This window comes from Mandrillus leucophaeus, unplaced genomic scaffold, assembly GCF_000951045.1.
Source record: "Mandrillus leucophaeus isolate KB7577 unplaced genomic scaffold, Mleu.le_1.0 Scaffold349, whole genome shotgun sequence".
NCBI lineage: Eukaryota > Metazoa > Chordata > Mammalia > Primates > Cercopithecidae > Mandrillus > Mandrillus leucophaeus.
This window is the reverse complement of record NW_012103687.1, coordinates 496,026-520,762: the sequence shown is the minus strand read 5'-3', so window position 1 is coordinate 520,762 and position 24,737 is coordinate 496,026. Positions and strand designations below refer to the sequence as shown.

The following is a 24,737-nucleotide window of genomic DNA, read 5'->3' as shown; positions in this document are numbered from 1 at the left end:
TTGATCTTTACAGGAACGTAGTCATACACTATGTTCTTAGTGTGTCTGGTTTCTTGTCTGTCCTGTTGTATCTAGCAGCGGTCACTTCCTTTTCATTGCTGGATAGTAATCCATGGGATAAATATACCACAGTTTGTTCATCTCTTCTACTATTGACAGACTTTTACTACTATTGGCAGACTTTTGGAGTTTCTTCTTTGTGGATATGAGTATAATTGTTATGAACATTTTTATACGTGTGTATTAATACACATGTGCACCCATTTGTGTTGGTTCTAGAACGAGGAGTGAAATTACTGGACCATAGGGTATATCTATGTTCAGCTTTAATATTGTAGATAGAAGAAAATCACTTTTCACCCTGGTTTTAGCATTTTTTTTGGATAGTTCTTTCCCAAATCAGTTAGTACTGAGATTTTTGCCACATGGTACGTTTTCTAATTCTGTCATTCCTTCTACATGTATTAGTTGGCATTCTGCTACAAGGAAGAATTTTTACTTTCCCTTGTTTTATATATTCATTTATTTTATTGTGAATTCATAGATTCTTACTCAGTGGGGTATAAATTATTAGGATCATTTAGTTTTATGCCTAGATTATCCCTGATTTGTCCACTGGGAGCCCCGTCAGGCTGGTTCCTGTGTCCTTTTGACGTGTACCTGTTACTCTTTGAGCACTTCCTTCATTTCTGGCACAATAACTTTTGTACCTTTTCAGTCCCAACCCTAGAATCAGCCATTTCTTCAAGGAGGCCTTGTTCCTTTTAGCGGAGGATAGTACTTAGAAACCAAGACCTGGAGGTTAGATGTGTTAATTGCTTTTGGGACACACACGCACAAACACACACACACACACCCCCCTATGTCAATTTCCATATCTGTATCTATTGAAATGTGTGAGTTCACCCTGATATTTCCAATTCCATTGACTTAAAGGGTTCATAACAGCCTTTCCACATCCTATAATTGTAATCCATTTATCCAACACTGAAACACCTGGCTTTTACAACCTATATTTACTTGTTTTCTCCACCCTAGAATGTACAGAAAATAGTTTTAGAATTATCTGTACAACTGTGAAAAACAAATTTATCAACTGAAGTTCAATTTTTTTTTTCTTTTTTTTTTTTTTTTGAGACGGAGTCTAGCTGTGTTGCCAGACTGGAATGCAGTGGTGAGATCTTAGCTCACTGCAACCTCTGCTTCCCAGGTTCAAGCGATTCTCCTGCCTCACCTGAGTAACTGGGATTACAGGCACGTGTTGCCATGCCCAGCTAATTTTTGTATTTTTAGTAGAGACGGGGGATTCACCATGTTGGCCAGGCCGGTCTTGAACTCCTGACCTCATGATCTGCCCACCTCAGCCTCCCAGAGTGCTGGGATTACAGGTGTGAGCTTCTGCGACTGGCCTGAAGTTCAATATTTGCATACTTTTGTCTTTGGCTTGAGAGTTTGAGGATTTATGGTGAAAATACTACTGTGTTGAAAAAATACTTGGGTTATGTTGTTCATTTGAAATATTTAATCTGTTTGTTCCTATCCTATTCCATTTTAGGCTTTTCCTATCTTTATTTAAATTTTATTTATTTGTTTATTTTAAGCATATGAAACACTAACATGGCTCCATGAGTTAGAACTATATGAGAAGATATATTCAGAAAAGTATCCCTCCCCTTACCCATTCCCTCTTACGTGGTTCCCACCCACCCCAGAGGTTAACAGGCAATTTAGTTTTTGTTTATTCTTCTCATGTTTCTTTTTGCATAAATGAGCATAATACACATTTTTTACTTCCTTTTTTACACAAAAGGTGGCAAAATATATTCTTTTGAACTCTGTTAATCTTTTCACTTAGTGTACTCTAGAAATTTCTCTCCATACCAATTTGTAGCAGTCTTTCTTTTTATTGCTGTTTAATACCTCATTGCATTCACTGAAGTGTACTGCGTATGCTTTCCTGTGTATATAGGCCTTTAAGGCGTACCAGTATTTTGCAATAAAAAACAATGCTGCAGTGAATAATTAGCCATGTGCATATGTATTTTTGTATTATTGGAGGTGTATCTTCAGGTTAAATTCTTAGAAGTGAAGTTGCTAGGCAGAAGGTAAATACATGTGTAGCTTTGTTAGATATTGCATGATTCCTTTCATAAGACTGTCAAGGTGCATCCCATCAGCTACTAAGGAGAGTGCCTGTTTCTCCATATTCTTCCCAAAAGAGCGTGTTTACCAATCTATTAAGTGACAAGTGCTGCTTAATTTGCATTTCTGTCATTATGAGTTAGGTTGATCATCATTTTCTCTCTCTCTCTCTCTGTGTGTAAATTGATTGTGTGATTCATTCATTTTTCTAATTTTTCTGTCTTTTTTTGGTCTTTTTCGCCTCAATTTTAAAGCATTCTGTATGTATTAGGGACCTTAACCATTTATTTGTGAGATATTGCAAATATACTTTTCCATTTTTTTATGTTTTAAAATTATATTTATGATTTTTTTGGTGGTACAAAACATTTTAGCATTTTTTAATTAAGAGGGTTTTTTATTTTTAAGATTTTAATTTGTATGTAGTCATGATCAAGTCTTTGTTTTACAATTTTAGATTTAAAATCATAGAAAACCTTGGACTTTATGTTTGATATGGTGTGAAGTAGGTCTCAGCATTTATTTTTGCCCCCATTGTGTATACACTTGACCTAGCACCATTTTCTGGAAAATTCTTGTTTTCTGCACTGCTGCTTTGCTTATAAATCAAGTGTGTATAAATATGCAGTTTCTTTATGGACTCTGTTTCACTAGTTTATTCTTGTTCCAGTGCTGTACTGTCTTAATTATTACAAGTGCAAAGTTTGTGATATGGTGCCCTTATGTATATTTAATTTTGTCATTACCCAAAGGCAAATTGTAACCAGAGAAGTGTGATGAGTCATCCACTTAGACATGACAATGTGGGGTGGTTTTCAATGTAATTATTATCAAATGGAAGAATATTTAATTTATGGAGGAAGAAAAATTAGTTCAAAGATAATTTTACTTTTATTAGCAGGATATAGAAGAAGATTGAAAATACAAGAATGTGTCAAGTTTATTTACTGGCTAACAGAGGAGGGATAAATTGGCCGGAAAGTGGTATGACTTTCATTGTGTGACTTTTCGGCATCATAGTTGATGGCCAGTTTTTGTGAACAGAAACAAGTCTTAAAGAATATGAATAGGCTAGGCGTGGTAGCTCACACTTGTAATCCCAGCAGTTTGGGAGGCCAAGGTGGGTGGATCACTTGAGGCCAGGAGTTTGAGACCAGCCTGGCCAACGTGGCAATATCCCATCTCTACTAAGGATACAAAAATTAGCTGGGCATGGTGGCGCATGCCTGTAGTCCTAGCTACTCAGGAGGCTGAGGTGAGAGAATTGCTTGTACCCGGGAGGTGGAGATTGCAGTGAGCCGAGATCGTGCCAGTGCACTCCAGCCTCGGTGACAGTGAGACTTTGTCTCAGAAAAAAAAAAGAAAAAGAATATGAACAGTCCTTGAAATTAATGCAGTGTCTCCCTCTCTTTTTATATATTCTAGATTTCATAATGTAACAGCCCTAAACTACCAGAGTTGAATTCTGTTTAATTCATTGAAAATATTTATCCCTTTTTCTGTCTCTTTTTTGGGGGGTTGGTGGGGAAAGGATCTCACTCTGTTGCCTAGACTGGAGTACAGTGGTGTGATCACAGCTCAGTGCAGCTTTGACCTCCTGGGCTCAAGCGATCCTCTCACTTCAACATTCCCAGTAGCTGGGACTACAGGCATGTGCCACTTTGCCCAGGTAATTAGTTTTTAAATTTTTTTGTAGAGACGGAGTCTCCCTATGTTGCCCAGGCTGGTGTTGAACTCCTGGGCTCAAGTAATTCACCTCAGCCTCCCAAAATGCTAAGATTACAGGCATGAGCCACTGTGCCCCGCCTTTTCTGCCTCTTTTTAACCTAATGGTACTGTATTAGAACTTTCATAATTGAATAGCAGAAATATGCTCCATATGGAGTCACTGACATTTAGAACTGGAAGAGACTTTAGAGATTAGTTACTTAAGAACTATCTTAACTTGGAATTCAGCATGATTATCTGAGAGAGGGCACGGTTCCAGATTGAAGATAGTGTAAGTCAGTTGGCTAACTCATGCCAAAGAGAGAAAACTTTTGGGTTCTTTTTTTTTGAGACAGAGTCTCTCTCTGTCGCCCAGGCTGGAGTGCAGTGGCGCAATCTCCACTGACTGCAAGCTCCGCCTCCCGGGTTCACACCATTCTCCTGCCTCAGCCTCCCGAGTAGCTGGGACTACAGGCACCCGCCACCTCGCCTGGCTAGTTTTTTTGTATTTTTTAGTAGAGACGGGGTTTCACCGGGTTAGCCAGGATGGTCTTGATCTCCTGACCTTGTGATCCGCCCACCTCAGCCTCCCAAAGTGCTGGGATTACAGGCTTGAGCCACCGCGCCCGGCCAAGGGTTCTTTTGTTAAAAAGTACTTTTTCTCTTTTTTTCCCCCACATATCTTTAACTCCTGTGTGTTCCCTTCATTTCTACAAGAAGTAAAAATGTTTCTTCACTACTTTTTAGAATAACAAATTTATAGCCAATTTATTATCTATAGTGTTTTTTTTTAAGGCTTATATTTTTAAAATTGCCTTTATAAAATATAAATATTGCAAATGGTCTTTCTCAAGTAATAATGATCGTTTAGACAGCAGAACCCTTGCTCAAGCTGTAAAGTCTCTAGTTTTTTAATTAATATATTATGCATGTTTTAGAAAATACTTCCTTTCAATTGTGACTAAAATTTGAGTACTACAGAATTACAAAGTAAAAAAAGTAAATTTCAGAATAAATTCTTTTAGATACTGGTCTCATCATGGAATCACCTTAGAGCAATGAAGATTATTTGACTCTCAATGATATTTCTTTCTAGAAATTGCAAGATGACACTTCCTGTGGCATTACAGGACTTCCCCAAGATATCATGTGCTATCCTCCATCATCTGAATCTGGCATGTGTGGACACATAGCAGGCTTCCATAAAGTCTTTGATTACATGTATGATTTTATTATTTTAAAAAGAAGCACGTGATTGTTTATAAACCTCTAAAGAAGTTCTGTTTCTATAACACAGTATGGTGTGCTGCTTACTACCTGTTAGAAAGTTTTGGTAATAGGGCTCTTGAACTCAGTATAAAAGTCATGAGCTTTGTTGAGTCTCAAAATATCTAATCTTGCTTGATCTAGTAAATTTGTTTTTATTTTCTGTTGCTTCTAGACCAAGAGCAGTGATGACCTTTTAGCTGGAATGGCCGGAGGGGTAACGGTGACTAATGGTGTTAAAGGAAAGAAAAGCACCTGCCCATCTGCAGCACCTTCAGCATCTGCCCCTGCCATGACCACCGTGGAGAGCAAATCCAAGATTAGCACAGGTATGGGTGACACTCAGTCTGAGACTTCAGCTGCTTTTTTGTTTGAATAGGCAGGATGCATTGGTGTTTACAGTGTTCCATCTGATTATAGGAAGTTTTAGACATACAAAAGTAGGTGGATTGATATTTCAGCCCAATATACTCATCATACCCATCACCATTATCAACTCACAGCCAGTTGTAACTCCTTGATACCCACCTTCCCCTCTTGTTATTTTGAAGCAGATTCCAGACATCATATCATTTTGTCCATAAATATTTTATTATCTTGGAAAGAGAAGGATTCTTTTTTGAGACGGAGTCTTACTTGGTCATGCAGGCTGGAGTGCAATGGTGCGATCTCAGCTCACTGCAACCTCTGCCTCCCAGGTTCAAGCGATTCTCCTACCTCAGTCTCCTGAGTAGCTGGGATTACAGGCATGTGCCACCAAGCCTGGCTAATTTTTGTATTTTTAGTAAAGATGGGGTTTCATCATGTTGGTCAGGCTGGTCTCGAACTCCTGACCTCGTGATCTGCCTGCCTCAGCCTCCCAAAGTGTTGGGATTACAGGCGTGAGCCACCGTGCCTGGCCAAGGAGAAGGATTCTTTCAAAAATATAATCATAATACCATTATCAGTCCTTAAAATAACTGATAATCATTCCTTAAATCATAACTTGAATATTCGATGAGTATTTACATTTCCAACAGTCTTATAAGTATTTTTGTTTTATTTACTGTCTGTGTTTGGATCAGGACTCATGTAGGTCCATATATAATTGGCTGATGTGTCTCTTAAATCTTCTTTTTTAAAATCTATGGGTTTATCCTGATTTCTACAGTTTAATTTTTGTGAAAGCTGGTCATATGACCTATAGAGTTTCTGAGTATCTAGATTTTTATATCACAATATCCCCATGATGTTTTTGCCCATCACCCTTTATTGTCTGTATTTATTGTAAATGGCATTGGAGCCTTATGGGACAGATTCAGGTCCCCGTCACCCCATTTTGAAAACAAAACAACCAAAATACAAGACTCCTTCATAGGTGGTGGTGTGTCCATCGATCAGGAAACACATAGTTTCTGATTGTCCCTCTTTAAATGATGTTAGAAGCCTCTGATGATTAGTGCCTAGATCCATTCATTCTAATTCTGCCATCTTTCTTCATTCAGTAACAGGTATTTGTTTCTAGATTTGATGGAGTTGATAAATTAATTTATCCTACAGTCCAAGGAGTAATGCTCTCATATTTTACTTCTTACATTTATAGAAAAAGAACTTTAAAACTTCTAGTAAACATAAGATCAAGTATTTGTAATAAAGCTTATGAAGGCAAATTGTAAAAATTACATCAGATCCTTTTCTGTCATCGTAATTTAGGCTTTTAGCCCCTCTTGTGCGTATTAGACTTTCCTAGCCCAGGATTACCTACTGTCTTCATTTTTGCTTTGACTTTATGCAGATTCTTCCTTCCATTTCAAATTGGGCCCCCCTGTTAATGATAATAGTTGTGATTAACAAGAAGGAATATTGAAGTCCTTACTTTGTGATTTACAGGCATGATTTCATTTTATCCTTACTGTAGCCCTATGAGAGAACTAGTATCCTCATTTTAGAGATGAGAAAGCTTAAGTGTCTTGGCAAAGGCCATGCATTTATTTGCTTAGTAAATATTTATTGGGGATCTGTTTTGACAAGGCCACAAGGCTGATGGTGGGGCAAGGTCTTTTACTCCCAAGCCTGGGGTCATCATCACATTTAACATTGTAGCTGATGTGGTAGGAAGGAAATTAAATACTCTTGCCATTTATATGTCTTCTGGTTTCCTGCCTTTAGAATTGTACTGGGAGAGATTCCATGTGTTTGTATACTTAGTTTCTTGCTGGCTGACGTTACCTGACCTCAGGATTCAGTTATCACCTCTCCGAATTAGCTGCCCCAGTATGGCTTTGTATGTTTATTTTATTTTGCTGGGGATGTCATAACAAAATACCACAGACTGGATGGCTTAAGCCACAGAAATTTATTTTCTCAAATCTGTAGGCTAGAAGTCTGAGATGAGGGTGTTAGCAGATTTGCTTTCTCCTGAGATCTCTTTTTTGGCTTGCAGATGGCTTCTTTCTCTGTGTCTTCACTGGTTCGTCCCTCTGTGTGTGTCCTCATGTCCTCCTCTTACAAGAACACCAGTCGTATGGATTAGGGCCCACCCTAATGACTTCATCTTACCTTAATTACCTCTTTAACTTAATTATCCTGTCTCCAGGTGCAGTCACATTTGTGGTTTTGGGGTTAGGGCTTCAACATATTAATTTTTTGTGTGTAGGGAGCACAGTTCAGCCTATAACAACATCCTTATTCTTCAGTTCATCTGCTCTACCTTTACCTCCACCAGTGACAGTTTCCTAAGACTGTTTGATTTCAGTGTATCAATTCACTTGTCTTTACCTCAGATTATTCTGTCTACTCATTACAGTAATCCATAGAGGAGTTTTTCTTCTTTTATCTTTCAAACTTGAACAAATGTTCTTTTTTGTAAGGATTTTTGATTTAGATAAGGATGAAGTACCACTTACAGAACTAGGGAAAGGAATTAATGTTGGGGAAAAAAGTTACCCCAGCCAGGTGCGATGGTGCATATGTGTAATCCCAGTACTTTGGGAGGCCAAGGTGGGCAGATCACTTGAGCCTAGGAGTTCAAGACCAGCTTGGGCAACATGTCCAACATGGTGAAACCCCGTCTCTACAAAAAAATACAAAAATTAGCTGGATATGGTGGCGTGTACCGGTAGTCCTAGCTACTCGGGAAGCTGAGGTGGGAGGATCAACTGAGCCCGGCGGGGTAGAATTGCTGTGAGCTGTGATGGCACAACTGTACTCTAGCCTGGGTGACAGAGCCTCAGAAAAAAAACAAACAAACTGTGTTATGCCATCTTTTTCCATTTTTGGCCTCCATATGCAGTTGTTTCTCCCAGTCTGGTTACTTTTGCCTTTGATATCTGTCACAGATTTCTTGCCTCTTCTCTGTTCTTACTGCCGCCCCTCAATGGAGGACTCTCTTACCTCATTGGTCTACTTGCCCACATTCCTCCTCTGCTGCTCTGCTTTCTTCCTAAGTATTCCACTTAGTATCTGTATTAGTACCTTCTCAGTTTGCTGTAAAGAACTGCCCCAGACTGAGTAATTTATAAAGAAAAGAGGTTTAATTTACTGACAGGTCCACAGAGATGGCGAGGCCTCTGGAAACAGAATTATGGTGGAAGGGGTAGCAAACACATACTTCTCCACATAGTGGCAGGAAGGAGAAGAATGAGAGCCAAGCGAAGGGGAAGCCCTTTACCATCAGATATCATGAGAACTCACTGTCATGAAAACAGCATGAGGGTAACCGCTCCCATGATTAAATTACCTCCCAGCAGGTCCCTCCTGAAACACATGGGGATTATGGGAACTACAGTTCAAGATGAGATTTGGGTGGGGACACAGCCAAACCATATCAGTATCCTCTAGATTTTCATAAAATGCACTTTTCCTTACATTTCTTTCCAATTCAGGATCATTTATTGACTTAGTGTGACTCACTGAATTCTGCCTGTCTTTCAGAACTCTGTATGAACATTCCCCAGCAGCTTCCGTTAACTGTGTGACTGTACTTTTTCTTTCTGTGTGCCATGTTCACTTCTGCTTCCTCTCCTTATCTATCTTCTGGCCAGCCTGAATTCTGCACCCTCCTGTACACCTATTCTGTTAGTGGCTATCTCCCTATATCCATGGAGATCATTTGCTCCCTGTTACCTCTACAGCCTGGATCCCACCACCTAATGAACCAACAGGGTCTTTAAAAATACTTATTGATTAGATGTGGATCTTATTTTTTAGCATAAAAATTCATTGTTTCTTAAGTATTTACAGGTATCTAAACATATTCCTGGGCCAGGTGCAGTGGCTCACGCCTGTAATCCCAGTACTTTGGGAGGCCGAGGCGGGCAGATCATTTGAGGTCAGGAGTTTGAGACCAGCCTGGCCAACGTGGTAAAACCCTGTCTCTACTAAAAATACAAAAAAATTAACCAGACATGGTGGCACACACCTGTAATCCCAGCTAGTTGGGAGGCCGAGGAAGGAGAATTGCTTGAACCTGGGAGGCAGAGGTTGCAGTGAGCCGAAATCGCTCCACTGCACCGCAGCCTGGGTGACAGAGACTCCATCTCAAAAAACAAAAAAAGAAAACTTCTTGTTCTTTTCGTATTAAATAAATGATTGTGTCAGTTTTCACAGGTTTAAAATTTTAGTAGTTAAGTAATCATGTGATTCACATAGATTTGATTGACACATCATCATTATTTAACATTAGTGCTTTGTTGTTTTTTACATTTAGAGAGACAGTATAACATACTGGTTAAGGTACAAATTCTGGAACCAGACTGCCTAGGTTTGAATTTTGACTCATCTATTTATTACCTGTGAGATGTTGGCAAATTACTTAATGTCTGTGTCTAAGTTTCTTTATCTGTAAAACAAGGCGATAATAGTACCTACCTCAAGTGTTTAATGAGACTTATATAAGTTAATGTATGTGAAGTGTTAATGTATTTGTATAACCAAGTGCTAGGTATGTGTTAGCTGTTGTTATAGTTGTTACTATTTATGTGGCATTTTATGATGTGAAAACTTTTTCACGTTTACTTTGGTCAGAGTAAAATTTTTGTGTTTCTTGTAGGTAGCTTAGATTCTTGGTTTGCCCACAGACTGCTTTTCCCTTCTTGCCCACCTGTGATCTCCCTTCACTATCTGTATACAGTTAGTTTACCACCGACTGGCTAATCCTGGAGTCATCTTCGCCTGTCTTGCCCTAGAATATTATGCCTCTGGCCAACTGGTTAAAACCCTGCTTCTGGATTCAAGTTAATATATATCATTTAAATATCAGCTTTATAGAGATGTAATTCACATTCCTTAAAATTTGCTCCTTTAAAAAAATATAAAATAAAGTGTATAACTTATTTCTCCTTGATAATTAAAAGATGAATGATCTTCTGGTTTTGAAGACATTGAACTTTAAAGTAACAGACTCTAAGGCAAGATTATTGTATATCTAAATCATTGTGTAAATCCTGGATTTCATCTCATTACACCTGGGGCAGGAACTGTATATTCTATGTAGCCTTTTATTGCTAACATTTTTGCCTTACATTTTTTGTATTAAACACATAGGCACAGCTTCTTCAACCAAGCGGAGCACTTCTACAGGTAATAAAGAATCCAGTTCTACTAGAGAAAGATTACGTGAACGTACCCGATTAAACCAGAGCAAAAAACTACCTTCTGCAGGTCAGGGAGCTAATGACGTGGCATTGGCCAAACGTTCCCGCAGTCGAACTGCTACAGAATGTGACGTTCGTATGAGCAAGTCTAAATCAGACAATCAGATCAGTGACAGAGCTGCTTTGGAGGCCAAAGTGAAGGATCTTCTCACACTGGCAAAAACTAAAGACGTAGAAATTTTACATTTGAGAAATGAACTGCGAGACATGCGTGCCCAGCTGGGCATTAATGAGGACCATTCTGAGGGTGATGAAAAATCTGAGAAGGAAACCATTATGGCTCACCAGCCGACTGATGTGGAGTCCACTTTATTGCAGTTGCAGGAACAGAATACTGCCATCCGTGAAGAACTCAACCAGCTGAAAAATGAAAACAGAATGTTAAAGGACAGGTTGAATGCATTGGGCTTTTCCCTAGAGCAGAGGTTAGACAATTCTGAAAAACTGTTTGGCTATCAGTCCCTGAGCCCAGAAATCACCCCTGGTAACCAGAGCGATGGAGGAGGAACTCTGACTTCTTCAGTGGAAGGCTCTGCCCCTGGCTCAGTGGAGGATCTCTTGAGTCAGGATGAAAATACACTAATGGACCATCAGCACAGTAACTCCATGGACAATCTAGACAGCGAGTGCAGTGAGGTCTACCAGCCCCTCACATCGAGTGATGATGCACTGGATGCACCATCCTCCTCAGAGTCGGAAGGCATCCCCAGCATAGAGCGCTCCCGGAAGGGGAGCAGCGGGAACGCCAGTGAAGTGTCGGTGGCTTGCCTGACTGAACGGATACACCAGATGGAAGAGAACCAACACAGTACAAGTGAGGAACTCCAGGCAACCCTGCAAGAGCTAGCTGATTTACAGCAGATTACCCAAGAACTGAATAGTGAAAACGAAAGGCTTGGAGAAGAGAAGGTTATTCTGATGGAGTCTTTATGTCAGCAGAGCGATAAGTTGGAACACTTTAGTCGACAGATTGAATACTTTCGCTCTCTTCTAGATGAGCATCACATTTCTTATGTCATAGATGAAGATGTAAAAAGTGGGCGCTATATGGAATTAGAGCAACGTTACATGGACCTCGCTGAGAATGCCCGTTTTGAACGGGAGCAGCTTCTTGGTGTCCAGCAGCATTTAAGCAATACTTTGAAAATGGCAGAACAGGACAACAAGGAAGCTCAAGAAATGATAGGAGCACTCAAAGAACGCAGTCACCATATGGAGCGAATTATTGAGTCTGAGCAGAAAGGAAAAGCAGCCTTGGCAGCCACGTTAGAGGAGTACAAAGCCACTGTGGCCAGTGACCAGATAGAGATGAATCGCCTGAAGGCCCAGCTGGAGAATGAAAAGCAGAAAGTAGCAGAGCTGTATTCTATCCATAACTCTGGAGACAAATCTGATATTCAGGACCTCCTGGAGAGTGTCAGGCTGGACAAAGAAAAAGCAGAGACTTTGGCTAGTAGCTTGCAGGAAGATCTGGCTCATACCCGAAATGATGCCAATCGATTACAGGATGCCATTGCTAAGGTATTGTTTAAATAAATTAAAATGTTCCGGACAGCATTAGGCAGCTGCCATGCACAGTATTTACTGAGAACCAGGGTCACTGGTTTGGTTTGGTGTGTTATTAGCTTTTTTATAAAGCTGATATTTTTAAAACTTGAGAATGGTTTCCTTTTATTGGAATACAATGAAAAGTATTCTTAAGATAATGTCACTTTCTCTCACTTGTATTTTGTTTCTATTTTCCTGCCTGTTAGAGGATGTGGCTGGTATTACAGCTAAAACCAGAATTTGTCCCTAGTTCTGAGTATGCCTATGGAGTGGGTCGTGAAATTTTACCTCCCCCTACCTCATCTCGAATCTGTTCTGGTGTACTATAGGTGGAGAGTCTATTCCAGTCTGTAGCATCAGCAGTGCATGTTTCCTCTTCTCCTGCTATAGAAATAGTTTTTCAAATAGAAATCTGTTGAGAGTTAAAAAATATTTTTGGCATATAGAGGCTCCTGTTTCTCAGAGGCCTGTGATTTATTGCTGGCAGGGACCTTAGCGATTATCCGTCCAGCCCCTTGTTTTACATGCATGCAGCATAATAGTGAGGACTCAGTTGGAACTGCTACCCAGTGCCGCTGGCATTCTGGCCAGGGATCTGTACCCCATGTGGTTGCTGATGAACTGTTTATTTCCATGAGTTATCTAGTTATTCTAGCTTACATTTTATTTGTTTGTTATTTTAGTGCAATGATTTTTAAATAAATTTTAATATATCTTTGGCCAAAATGTAAATAATTTAGGTTTTAGGGTTTTTTTAGTGATCACTTTTAAAGTTACAGTTTAGGAGATTTGTATTATTTCTTGGCACATGTATGTTGAGAGGCTACTGTGAACTAATATAATACTTTTGTAAAAACACTATTTGAGCATTGTTTTTCCCTTTTTCAGTTTGATACTGGAACCGTCACAAATATGACACCATTTTTGTTAGGACAACATGTTATTCATCAAAGGTACATGCTTTCAGTCCAGACTTTGGAGAAATGAAAATTTCCAGTCTCCTTGTAAATAATCTGATTAAGTTCAATGATACATCAATATAATTTCAGTCAGTGTTACAGCAACAGTTTATGTTTAAGCGTATTATATAAAATCTTACCATGGAGTGCTTTTTCATACTTTTTAACAGTTACTATACAGGTTGTTTTAGTTTATCCATAGTGCCTCACACTTAGTTCCCCTTAGAAACTGTGTGTACCTCAATTCTGGAACTTCCTTAGAACAACTCTTAACTTTTCTAAATCTGCATCATCAATTTTATATAGGTAGAGGATGAATACCGAGCCTTCCAAGAAGAAGCTAAGAAACAAATTGAAGATTTGAATATGACGTTAGAAAAATTAAGATCAGACCTGGATGAAAAAGAAACAGAAAGGAGTGACATGAAAGAAACCATCTTTGAACTTGAAGATGAAGTAGAACAACATCGTGCTGTGAAACTTCATGACAACCTCATTATTTCTGATTTAGAGAGTAAGTGATAAGAACTTTTCATTCTTTTTTATCTTACTCTTTTAAACATGTGGGGATAATTTGCATTTAGTAATAAAATAGGGCTAGGCACGGTGGCTCGTGCCTGTAATTCCAGCACTTTGAGAGTTCAACACTGAACCAGGCCGGGCGCAGTGGCTCACCCCTGTAATCCCAGCACCTTGGGAGGCCAAGGCAGGCAGATCACTTGAGTTCAGGAGTTTGAGACCAGCCTGGCCAACATGGTGAAACCCCGTATCTACTGAAAATACAAACATTAGCTGGGTGTGATGGCAGGTGCCTGTAATCCCAGCTACTTGGGAGGCTGAGGTGAGAGGATGGCTTGAACCCAGGAGGCGGAGGCTGCAGTGAGCTGAGATTGTGCCAGTGCATTCAAGCCTGGGTGACAGAGTGAGACTCTATCTCAAAACAGAAAAGAAAACGTCACAGATTGATCCTGTGTCCATGGTAGCTGCCTGGCAATATCAGCATGATTGATGGGATATAACCAGAGCGAGAATGGATTATTTTTTGTCAGAGAGTAATGGGGTTCATAATCAATAATGGGACTCAAAGGTTATGAACCCATTGTTAAATGGGTAGGGCAGTACCCAGAGTTGATCAGAACAAAATTGGTCTGATAACATTGAGAATAGCAGTTTGCCTGATCTCTAGAATAAAAATAACTTTGTAAAAATTGAATTATAATTTGTAATTTAAAAATAGGAAGATCATAGTAGTAGTTCTTTTCCTTGGTAGACTTGAGTGTTGCTTTTGAGTTGAAGACAGTAGATGGCAGTGTCTCTCACAGGAGGAACACTGAAGAGGAAGAAAACTGCCATTAGAGATTGGAGAGTCGAAGAGTAATGCTGCTTTCTTGTGTGACCACAAATCATGGTAGATGGCAGTTTTGCAAACTAGTCTTCACAACAAGAACTTAAGCACAAATTCCTTTGTTTCCAGGAAGAAAAAATACATTCCGTTTCAGAAGTAAAAATATAGACATGATTGTAAAGATTGTAAAGTTTAAATCAAATCCCTACAGACACTTTTAGTGCACTTTATTCTGTCTGAATATTTCCACTGGCTGCCACTTTCCCTTTTATTTAAAAGGATTTATTTATTTATAAGAGGTGACAATATTAAAAATGTAGTGCCAGGGGGCAGAAAAACACCTTTTAAAGAACAGTGATTATGTGAATTCTGTGCCCATGAATGAAAAGGTCAATAAAGAGAAAAAGAGCAAAAGAATGAATGCAACTTGAGGATTTACGATCAGTCTAAGATGATCATGTAGCTTAAAATGTCACCTGAGAATCAGAATGCCAGATGTTAAAAGTGAACTGTCCTGAGATTTGTTGTCATTTGTCTTGTGTATATTATGTTTAATAATAAGTAGATGTGTCATATCCTTTGTGACAAGAAAAAGAAAACAAGTTTTAGCACATTTCAAGAGAAATTATGCTCCTAATATTTTTTGTTTGCTTGCCTGTTTTTTGTTGCTTGTTTGCTTTTTTGAGATGGAGTTTCACTTTTCTTGCCCAGGCTGGAGTGCAATGGCACCATCTTGGCTCACTGAAGCCTCTGCCCTCTGGGTTCAAGCAATTCTCCTGCCTCAGCCTCCTGCGTAGCTGGGATTACAGGCACCTGCCACCACAGCCGGCTAATTTTTTATTTTTAGTAGAGACAGGGTTTCACCACGTTGGCCAGGCTGGTCTCGAACTCCTGACCTCAGGTGATCGGCAGATATTACAGGCCTGAGCCACCACTCCTGACTGCCTGTTTTGATTATGAAATATTTCTTGCATATAAATGGATACAATGTAAATGAAAGGTGTAACTCTTAGTGTTTTCAACATTAGAAATTTTTCAGCTTCTATCCTTACTCCTCATCTATGTACAAAACCCTGAATTTGTCTATGTGTGAGGTCTCAAGGAACCAAGTTCCCATGCTGATTCCAGAGCCATGCTTGCCTCCAGAGATAAGGATCAGGGCATTAGACTCGCCTACTCAGCTTGGTGTCTGCTTTACCTAAACCAGATTAGATGGCCTATTTGACCCTTAGTTTGCAGATTGAGTCTGAAGTAGCTTATATATGAGACAGGCTTTAAAGTTTAATCTTTTGCTTATGAAGTCATCTACCTTTGTTGTCTCAACACAAGACTAGCCTTTCTGTCTCTAAGAGGATGAAGATTATATCTTTTTTGTTTCCTTTACATCTTAAGCACTTAGAAAAAAGCCTGGTACAAAGTTGGTACATATGACACATTTGTAGAATTAAAGAGTAAATTTTGAACCTTTTTATTTCACAAGACCTGACTTCGTTACACAGTTTTGGGGCAATGAATGAGAGTAAGTTAACTACTGGCTACCAGAATTGCCGCTGCCACCAATGTTTTATCTCATTTATTTCTCATCCAGCTTTAGAAAATACAGCATTATTATTTATTTGTAATAATTATTATTTCACATATAATTGTTATAAATATTCTAGGCTCTATGTTGTTAAAGTGAATTCGTGCCACTTAAAAATATCAGAATACTAGCCAGGTGCGGTGACTCATGCTTGTAATCCTAGTACTTTGGGAGGCCAAGGCAGGTGGATCATGAGGTCAGGAGTTCAAGACCAGCCTGGCCAAGATGGTGAAACCCCGTCTGTACCACAGGAAGCTGAGGCAGGAGAATCACTTGAACCCAGGGGGCAGAGGTTGCAGTGAGCTGAAATCACGCCACTGCACTCCAGCCTGGGCAACAGATTGAGACTATGTCTCAAAAAAAAAAAAAAAAGAAAAAAACCCCAAAAATATCAGAACACACACATATACCAACATCAAATGTAAAGCATAGTGGCAAAAAGATTTTCAAAGAGAAGGTTCTAGTGGAACAGGGATAGAGAAGGTTCTAGTGGAACAGGGATAAAGAAGATGATGAGCCATGTAAGAAAAAACATCAGCATACTCATACTTTCAGGTCTTGATTAAAAGCCAATAAATTATTAGCTAGAGGAAGAATTTTTTTATTACATGTGTGATTGCAAGCAAGTGTTCACTATGCCTGAGTTCCTGCTACTACGTATAAGGAATGGGAGAGAATGTTACTTACCCAGAAACACTAATGTCTATAGTTACTTTGTCCCTAATGATAAATTGTTAAGTTCTATCAATAGGATACTTACTAAAAAAAAGAAAAACCCTAGGTAATGATTTCAGCATTGCTTTTTATTACTGCTACCATCAGCTGGCACATTCATATATTTATTGCTTTTTTTTTTTTTTTTTTTGCCGTCAATAAGAAATTTACTTGTTTTAAGAAAATCCAAATGCTTGCATTGTCCAGAAAAATTTAACAGGTTTATTTATAATTATTATAAAGTTGAACTACTGAAACTTGTTCACTGAAACATTTTAACTTGCATTAATGCTTTACGCCTCTGCATTTATATTAAAAATTCACACACAAATGAAAATGGAAAAACTGCCAATACCTGATTTCTGTCCCCTATTTTTCCACTCGCAATCATATACTTAGGTACCTTTTGACCCCATGGGAAAAAAACTATCTAATGTTCAGAACTACCAATAACAGGAAGAAGAGTTTTTTTTTTTTTTGAGAATGAAATGTTTCTCATCATAGTGGATTCTTAAGCACGTTCTCCACGTATGCGGCATGCTAGCTGGATGTCTTTTGGCATAATTGTTACACGTTTGGCATGGATAGCACACAGGTTAGTGTCTTCAAAAAGGCCAACCAGATAGGGCTCACTTGCCTCCTGCAAAGCACCGATAGCTGCGCTCTGGAAGCGCAGATCTGTTTTAAAGTCCTGAGCAATTTCTCGCACCAGACGCTGGAAGGGAAGTTTGCGAATCAGAAGTTCAGTGGACTTCTGATAACGTCTAATTTCACGGAGGGCCACAGTACCAGGCCTGTAACGATGAGGTTTCTTCACCCCTCCAGTAGAGGGCGCACTCTTGCGAGCGGCTTTTGTAGCCAGTTGCTTCCTGGGTGCTTTACCACTGGTCGATTTGCAGGCAGTCTGCTTTGTACGAGCCATGGTGCAGGGAACTCCTTACTTACCCCCCTTCCCCTTTGGCTGGAGCTCGGTGAGTGAGAGGCGGCACTGGCGTTGGAGAGCGACGGCCTATTCCATTTTTAAGATACCATTATTACAACTACTGAGTCCGTGAGGTCATCACATGGCTTCTTCTGCCTTTGAAGTGTTTTTAGTCTAGTGGTGGAGACAGGTGTGTCAAGAGATGTGGTAATGTTGGCGGCGACATGGTACAAGGCTGTGTAAGACACAGTTGGAACACAGAGAACAGCCAGGGATCTACTGGGGTGGGGCTGTAGGTGAATCAGGGTAAAGGATTTGCCACCAGTGTGTAAGTACCCTTTCTTGCCCTTAACCAAAAAGTGATTCTTTCCTGAGCTGTCAAAGTAATCAGTCGTGAGCGATTTACTTAGTGGTAGCTATCAGCATAGCACCCTCCTAAGGCATTTCTCTCTTATGCTTGGATTTTAGAGTAGAACCTCCGAAGAGAAGGTGACTTCCCTTTATGTTTCTGGTTCCAGGGAGACTAGCCTGTGCTACACTTTCATCCTTGTATCCTCACTCTGTCTAGAATGGTACTTTGCATCTTATTGGTGTTCACTGAATGCTTTTAGAGTGAATGAAATTGTTCTAAGAAAATTCACATTATGGGATAAATAATTTGAGGAATTATTGATTTACTTTATAAATATATTCTTTATTTTTTAATAAGATTTGTATAGGATTAATTTAAACAGCAGCTACCCTGGGTATTATATTTTTTACTAATTTTGATTTTATTAATTCACTTCTGGAATTTATTCAGTGTGTGAGGAAAGATATGCTTATATAAATACTGCAGATTAACAATGTTTATGATTAAAAGTTCATATTTTAGTCACAGTCAATATTGTTTTGACTGGTTATGTACCAACAAAGTGAATTTCTAACGGTTTTACTTTTTGTTTCAAAATTAAGATACTGTGGAAGGAAGTGATTTAGAAATTGTGATTTTTTAACTTGATATTTTCCAAAGAAAGTAATATTGGTTATTACTTGGATTGCACATTTTTTCTATTAAAGTTTTGTATTAAAATTTTTTTGTAGTCTTTGGACAGGATAACTTTTTTCAAATGTCATATTTAAGTACCCCTTTTCTTTGTATTATTTCTCTGAACTTTGTTGTGAGAATAGATATTTAAACTTTGGTGATCTTTTCAGATACAGTTAAAAAACTGCAGGACCAAAAGCACGACATGGAAAGAGAAATAAAGACACTCCACAGAAGACTTCGGGTAGGATAAATCTTCATGTATTATCTTGTTAGAAAACAGTTTTCTGAAATTTGAGGTGTAGTCATTGACCATATTATCACTCATCTTAAGCTTTGGATACAGTGATAATACTGGCCCCATTGGGTTTTGGGCAGAAAGCAAACGCTGTCATTTCAAATTGGGATTGCTGCTAGATTTTGGGTAGAAGATAGGTTGCGTATCCCTAACTAGACATTCTGAAATCTAAAATATTCCAAAATTTGTAACTCTTTGAATGATGGCATGATGCTCAAAGGAAATGCTTATTGGAACATTTTGGGTTTCGGATTTTCAGATTTGGGATGCTTAGCTATTAAGTATAGTGCAAATATTCCAAAATCCAAAAAATCTTAAATCTGAAATGCTTTTGGATAAGTGATACTCGACCTATAGAAATTTATGGTTAGTAATTTTAGAAAGATAGATTTGGGGAAAAAGTGTTCTATTTTGTAAAGAAAAGTTATTAGCTTTTGATTATAAGGTGCCCCAAACTAGTCTGTTTTCATACATTTTGTGGCTGTGATCTGTCTTGCCAATAGCAATGCAGCCATGATGCAGGGAGTGGGGAGAAAGCTACTCAGTCGTTTGGGTCATACCACAGTTGCTCAGGCTGCTTTCATCGTGTAAGAAAATTGCTTTAGGGGTGAGGAGGGCATGGGGCTCAGGCATGGCCCAGCTGTGGCTCTGAGGGAGCTGAGTCCCAGGGAGACTTCCCCACCCGGCCACACCCACATCCTCCATGACTGTGGGAAGCAACAGACCACGTAGTTCCTTACCGCTTCTTTGTATAATTTTGCCTGCCTATATTGAGTTTAGTGTTTTTCTTCTGGCTTCCTCTTCCTTTTCTTTTGATTTTTTTTTTTTTTCCTGTTAGGTTTTGATGTCAGGATATTTATAGTTTTTCACTGTATGGTTCACATACCATTGTATACCTTCTTGTGCTTTTCAGAGGTAAAGATCCATACATTCTAGATGATGTTTATTTTCATAAGACCTGCTTTGAAACTTGCATGAAGAAGGGAAGCTTGACACTATTTTCATTAATATCTATTGAGCACTCTGAGTACTTGATGCCTCAGTAGGCAGATCAGCTGGAAAATCTTTTCCTTATTAAGAACAAGTTTAATAATAGTTGCATTGCCTGTTAGAAATAGATAATAGCAATTCTCTGTGATTAAAAAAATGAATCATCATTTGGAAGCATTAGTGTGTTACAGCAATCCAATCATAAACAAATTTTATTGCTTTTAAATAAATCTTGATTGCTCTCTTTTGGAAATAAAAAGTTAGTTTTTTAATACAGGAAGAATCTGCGGAATGGCGGCAGTTTCAGGCTGATCTTCAGACTGCAGTAGTCATTGCAAATGACATTAAATCTGAAGCCCAAGAGGAGATTGGTGATCTAAAGCGCCGGTTACATGAGGCTCAAGAAAAAAATGAGAAACTCACAAAAGAATTGGAGGAAATAAAGTCACGCAAGTATGTTCTGAGAAACCAGTTGTGTACTTCTGTTTCGGTAGAGAACATTTAAATCCCAATTTTTGATGTGGCACTATGGAAAAAATGGGGAGTTTGATACTTACTGAGTTTGGATCTGATGGAAGTTACTCAGCTTTTCTGGGCGTCATTTTATGGCACATGTGAACTAGTGCAGTCTATGTGGATCTTTCAGAGTTGTCAGTATCAGTGATCCACAACTCTGAAGGGAGTGAGGATGGTCTCTCACATGATTCTCCTTTCCCCCAGCCCCACAGTCCAGCCCTGTTAGTTTTCTTTAGATTGTAGCCTCATGACTAAGGATGTGGACTCTGGAGACAGATATTCTTGGCTCGTGTCCAGCTCTGCCTCTTACTAGCTGTAATCTTGGTTAGGAATCTTGACTTCCCTGAACCTCAGTTTTCTCATCTTTAAAATGACACAATACTACCTGCTTTACAGTGTTGTCATAAGGATTAAATAATATATTGCCTGCCAAGTGCTCGGGGCAATGGTCAGTATACTTTAGCTAGTATTTTTGGAGACCCAAGTAAAGAATGTAAAGTGAGTTTCTCTCTGTCACTCACTTGAGGAATTTTCACTTGTTTTATCTTATAATCAAATGAATCTCCACAGTAGTTTTTTTTCCCCCATGTAACATAGACATCATTGGAAACTGATGAAAATTATTAGATGAAATGACATTTGTGACATGCGCTGAGATCCACAGTGAAATACCATCTAAGAGTGGGGGATAGTATTTTTGTGTTTGAGGTGATTACTAAGAATTTGATTATTCCTTAGTTTGAGTAATTATTAAGTAGGCGTAGGAAGAAATTTAGAAAACTAACAGTATATCTTTAAAAAATGGTCTTATTATTGCCGTGCTCTAGTGAATGGCTCAGAGAAAAGTATTGCTAAGCATTTTTCATTGGATTCCTTAAGCAGAACATGGAATGAGACAGATTATTATTTCTCTACTAGTATAAAACATGTATTACATTACTTTTTTCTTTGTATTATTAAATGAATAACGTATCAGAAATGCTTCATTCTATAGTTATCCTGAGTGAATGAAATTCTACTGTTAAAGTTTCATTCCTTTGGATCTCAAAAATTCATAAGACTTTGAGACACATGTTTTTAAAACGCCTTCTGAAAGAGGTAGCATCTTGTAGGGCAGTGGTTCTCAGAGTAAGGCCTGCAGATTCCTGGATGTCCCTAAGGCCCTTTAGGGAGTCTGTGAGGTCAAACTGTCTTCATAATACCATCACATTGTTTGCCCTTTTCACTGTGTTGACTTCTAAACTGTTAGAGAAAAGCAAGTATAAACTGTTGATGAACCGGGATCTTGGCAATAAATTGCACTTATAGTCATTATACTCTTCACCACCACATACTTGCAATTTTTTTTTTTTTAAATGCAGGTTTCACTTAAAGATGTCCTTGGTAAAACCGTAAAGTATGAATTTTACTACATCCCCATCCTTGAGTATGCTCTTTAGCATTCTGTGTGACAAAATGGGAAGTACAGAAAAAGCACTTCTGCTTTATCTGCTGTATACTCAAGACTATACTGAAGAGTGAGGTCACGTTGAGGAAAGTGCTGTGATTAGTTTGAGCTGCTTTCTTTTTTCATTGAATGCCATTTTTTCACTTGAGAATGACAGATAAACTGTGGATGATTCAGACTTTGGTATTATTTGGTGGATATTTTGTGAAAACAATTAAGACAGCCTATCACTTAAAGGAAAACAATGGACAGTATTCACTGCCAGTGATAAAATGTGGGCTTTCAAGTGAATGTTAGGATTTTGGAAAACTTGTTGTTTACCATTGGTGAATTTGACAGCTTCCCATAAAGTGTCTTCTGATGAGATCATTGCGACTTAAAAAAAAATGTGTAATGACAGCATTTAGAAAATCTGTAAGTAAAACAGTATTTTCCTTACAGCCAGTCTATGATATTAAACAAGATTGACGAGTGGATTTTAATGGACAGAATAGGAAAAGTTCACTTATATGGTTTCAGATTCCACATTGGAGCTAACTTTTAAGTTACTACTTGTTGCATTTTAGTGCAGTTATCAAATAAGAACAGCTGCGGTTATCTAAAAGGGCTATTAAAATCTTCCCTTTTCCACCTACCTTATCTATATGTAAGACTTGCTTTTTTTCATATTAAAATAGGTTGAATACAGAGGAAATGAGAGTTTAGCTGTGTTCTCTTAAGCCAGACATTAAAGAGATGATTTTAAAATGCAAAGCACTGTTACTCTTCTTACTAATTTTTTTGTTTTGTTTTAGAAAGCATAGTTATTTTTCATAAAAATATATTAATAAGCCCTGTATTTATTTTAGTTTTAGATGAATTAAATATTTTTATATATTCTTAGTTTTAATGTAATGGAAGACAGCTCTTATAAACAAAAGGTTTTTGGAGTCCTTACTCATTTTTAGGAGTAGAAAGGGGCTCTAAGACCAAAAAGTTTGATAATCACTGTTATAGATTCTTTATTAAAAGTTCTAGTCAGCCGGGTGCAGTGGCTGACACCTGCAGTCCCAGCACTTTGGGAAGCCTAAGTGAGCAGATCACCTGAGGTCGGGAGTTTGAGACCAGCCTGACCAACATGGAAAAACCCCGTCTCTACTAAAAATACAAAATTAGCCGGGCGTGGTGGCGCATACCTGTAATCCCAGCTACTCGGGAGGCTGAGGCAGGAGAATCGCTTGAACCCAGGAGGCGGAGGTTGTGGTGATCTGAGATCACGTCATTGCACTCCAGCCTGGGCAACAAGAGCAAGACTCCATCTCAAAAAAAGAAAAGGAAGTTCTAATCATGACAGCTAAATGACCTTAAGATCTTGTAGTACATCTTGAGGCAGAATACTGTCAGAAGGCCAAATGGCCACCAAAGATGAATTTTTCCTAAGGACTGGCTTAATTTTTATTCACATACTTGATAGTTATATGACATGTACAAGCTCTGCAATTGTAATCTCATTCCAGATGAAAGAATTCTGTGTTAGTCAGTGTAGTGAATTCAGAATGGGCCAGAAATGAAATGGAATTGATTTTTTCAGATGACTCAGGATGCATCACCCTGAGCTTCTAGGGGACTCATGTTACTAATGTGGGTCTAGGCTTTTTTTTTTTTCTTTGTAGAATTCTATTTGAAGACTACACCACTTGCCTTGTTCTTATTTTTATTTTTTTAAAGAGTGTGGGCTTTGGTTTCATTTTTTTGTATTTCCATGTCTAAGCATAACATACTAGCTAGAGCCAGTATAAATTAATATTATACTACTATAAATTAATATTATACAGTATCATGTACTGGTGAACCTCCGGACTCCTGAGAAGGGCCTTCTCAGCAGCACAGGACCTGGAGAGTCTCAGCTCTGAGCCAGTCTACCTCCTATTTTACTGCTAATTGATTACTGATGTCCTTACCTTACACTTACTCAGATGAAAATGGAATTTGATGGTTGTTTAACTTACTTAGGATAACCTGATATAAAAATTTCAGTATCATTTCCTGGTATTTACCAAGCAAATGAGAACATTAGACCAGGTAATCTACTAAGCTCAACCGATACAATTTTTTTAAACTGATAGTTTTTAATGCTTTTCAGCTGGGAGGGGAAAATGTATATGTTCTAGTACCTGTGTAAAAATGCTCTGATTTCAATATTATTTTCAGGCAAGAGGAGGAGCGAGGCCGGGTATACAACTACATGAATGCCGTTGAGAGAGATTTGGCAGCCTTAAGGCAGGGAATGGGACTGAGTAGAAGGTCCTCGACTTCCTCAGAGCCAACTCCTACAGTAAAAACCCTCATCAAGTCCTTTGACAGTGCATCTCAAGGTAATTAATTTCTCCTGCATTGTGCCAACTGCATGTGGTTGTGTTTACTTACCTTATATTCTCTGGTTTAATTTGATATTCTTTACTGTCTTACTCTTAGTCCCATTAACTTTCATATAGTATTAATGCACTAGACTTAACAGAAGGTGATATTTAATAGGTTTGAGATCTCTTCAGCTTCAGAGGTGTTAGTCTCAGACAGAATCCTTAATCCCATGCAGAGATGTGTCTTCTCACCCTCGTTGGATCACACACATTCCTGTTACTTTAAGTATGTTCTGTATGCC

General features: G+C 38.6%; 3 protein-coding genes across 3 annotated transcripts in view; 2 read left to right on the top strand and 1 right to left on the bottom strand.

The window, feature by feature from the left end:
- The window catches only part of BCR (breakpoint cluster region), an 814,161-nt gene that overhangs the window by 436,891 nt on the left and 352,533 nt on the right, over positions 1–24,737 (top strand). The window lies entirely within an intron of this gene.
- The window catches only part of SPECC1L (sperm antigen with calponin homology and coiled-coil domains 1-like), a 149,379-nt gene that overhangs the window by 44,641 nt on the left and 80,001 nt on the right, over positions 1–24,737 (top strand). The window contains exons 3-8 of the mRNA XM_011989159.1: positions 5,291–5,444; positions 10,639–12,269; positions 13,562–13,769; positions 19,016–19,089; positions 20,411–20,586; positions 24,287–24,450. Of these exons, the coding sequence (XP_011844549.1) occupies positions 5,291–5,444; positions 10,639–12,269; positions 13,562–13,769; positions 19,016–19,089; positions 20,411–20,586; positions 24,287–24,450 (2,407 nt within the window). The remainder of the gene's footprint in view (positions 1–5,290; positions 5,445–10,638; positions 12,270–13,561; positions 13,770–19,015; positions 19,090–20,410; positions 20,587–24,286; positions 24,451–24,737) is intronic.
- On the bottom strand, positions 17,096–17,899 carry LOC105546067 (histone H3.3-like). Its single transcript, XM_011989158.1, has one exon. The coding sequence runs from the start codon at positions 17,816–17,818 to the stop codon at positions 17,408–17,410; it is 411 nt and encodes a 136-aa protein (XP_011844548.1). The 5' UTR covers positions 17,819–17,899; the 3' UTR covers positions 17,096–17,407.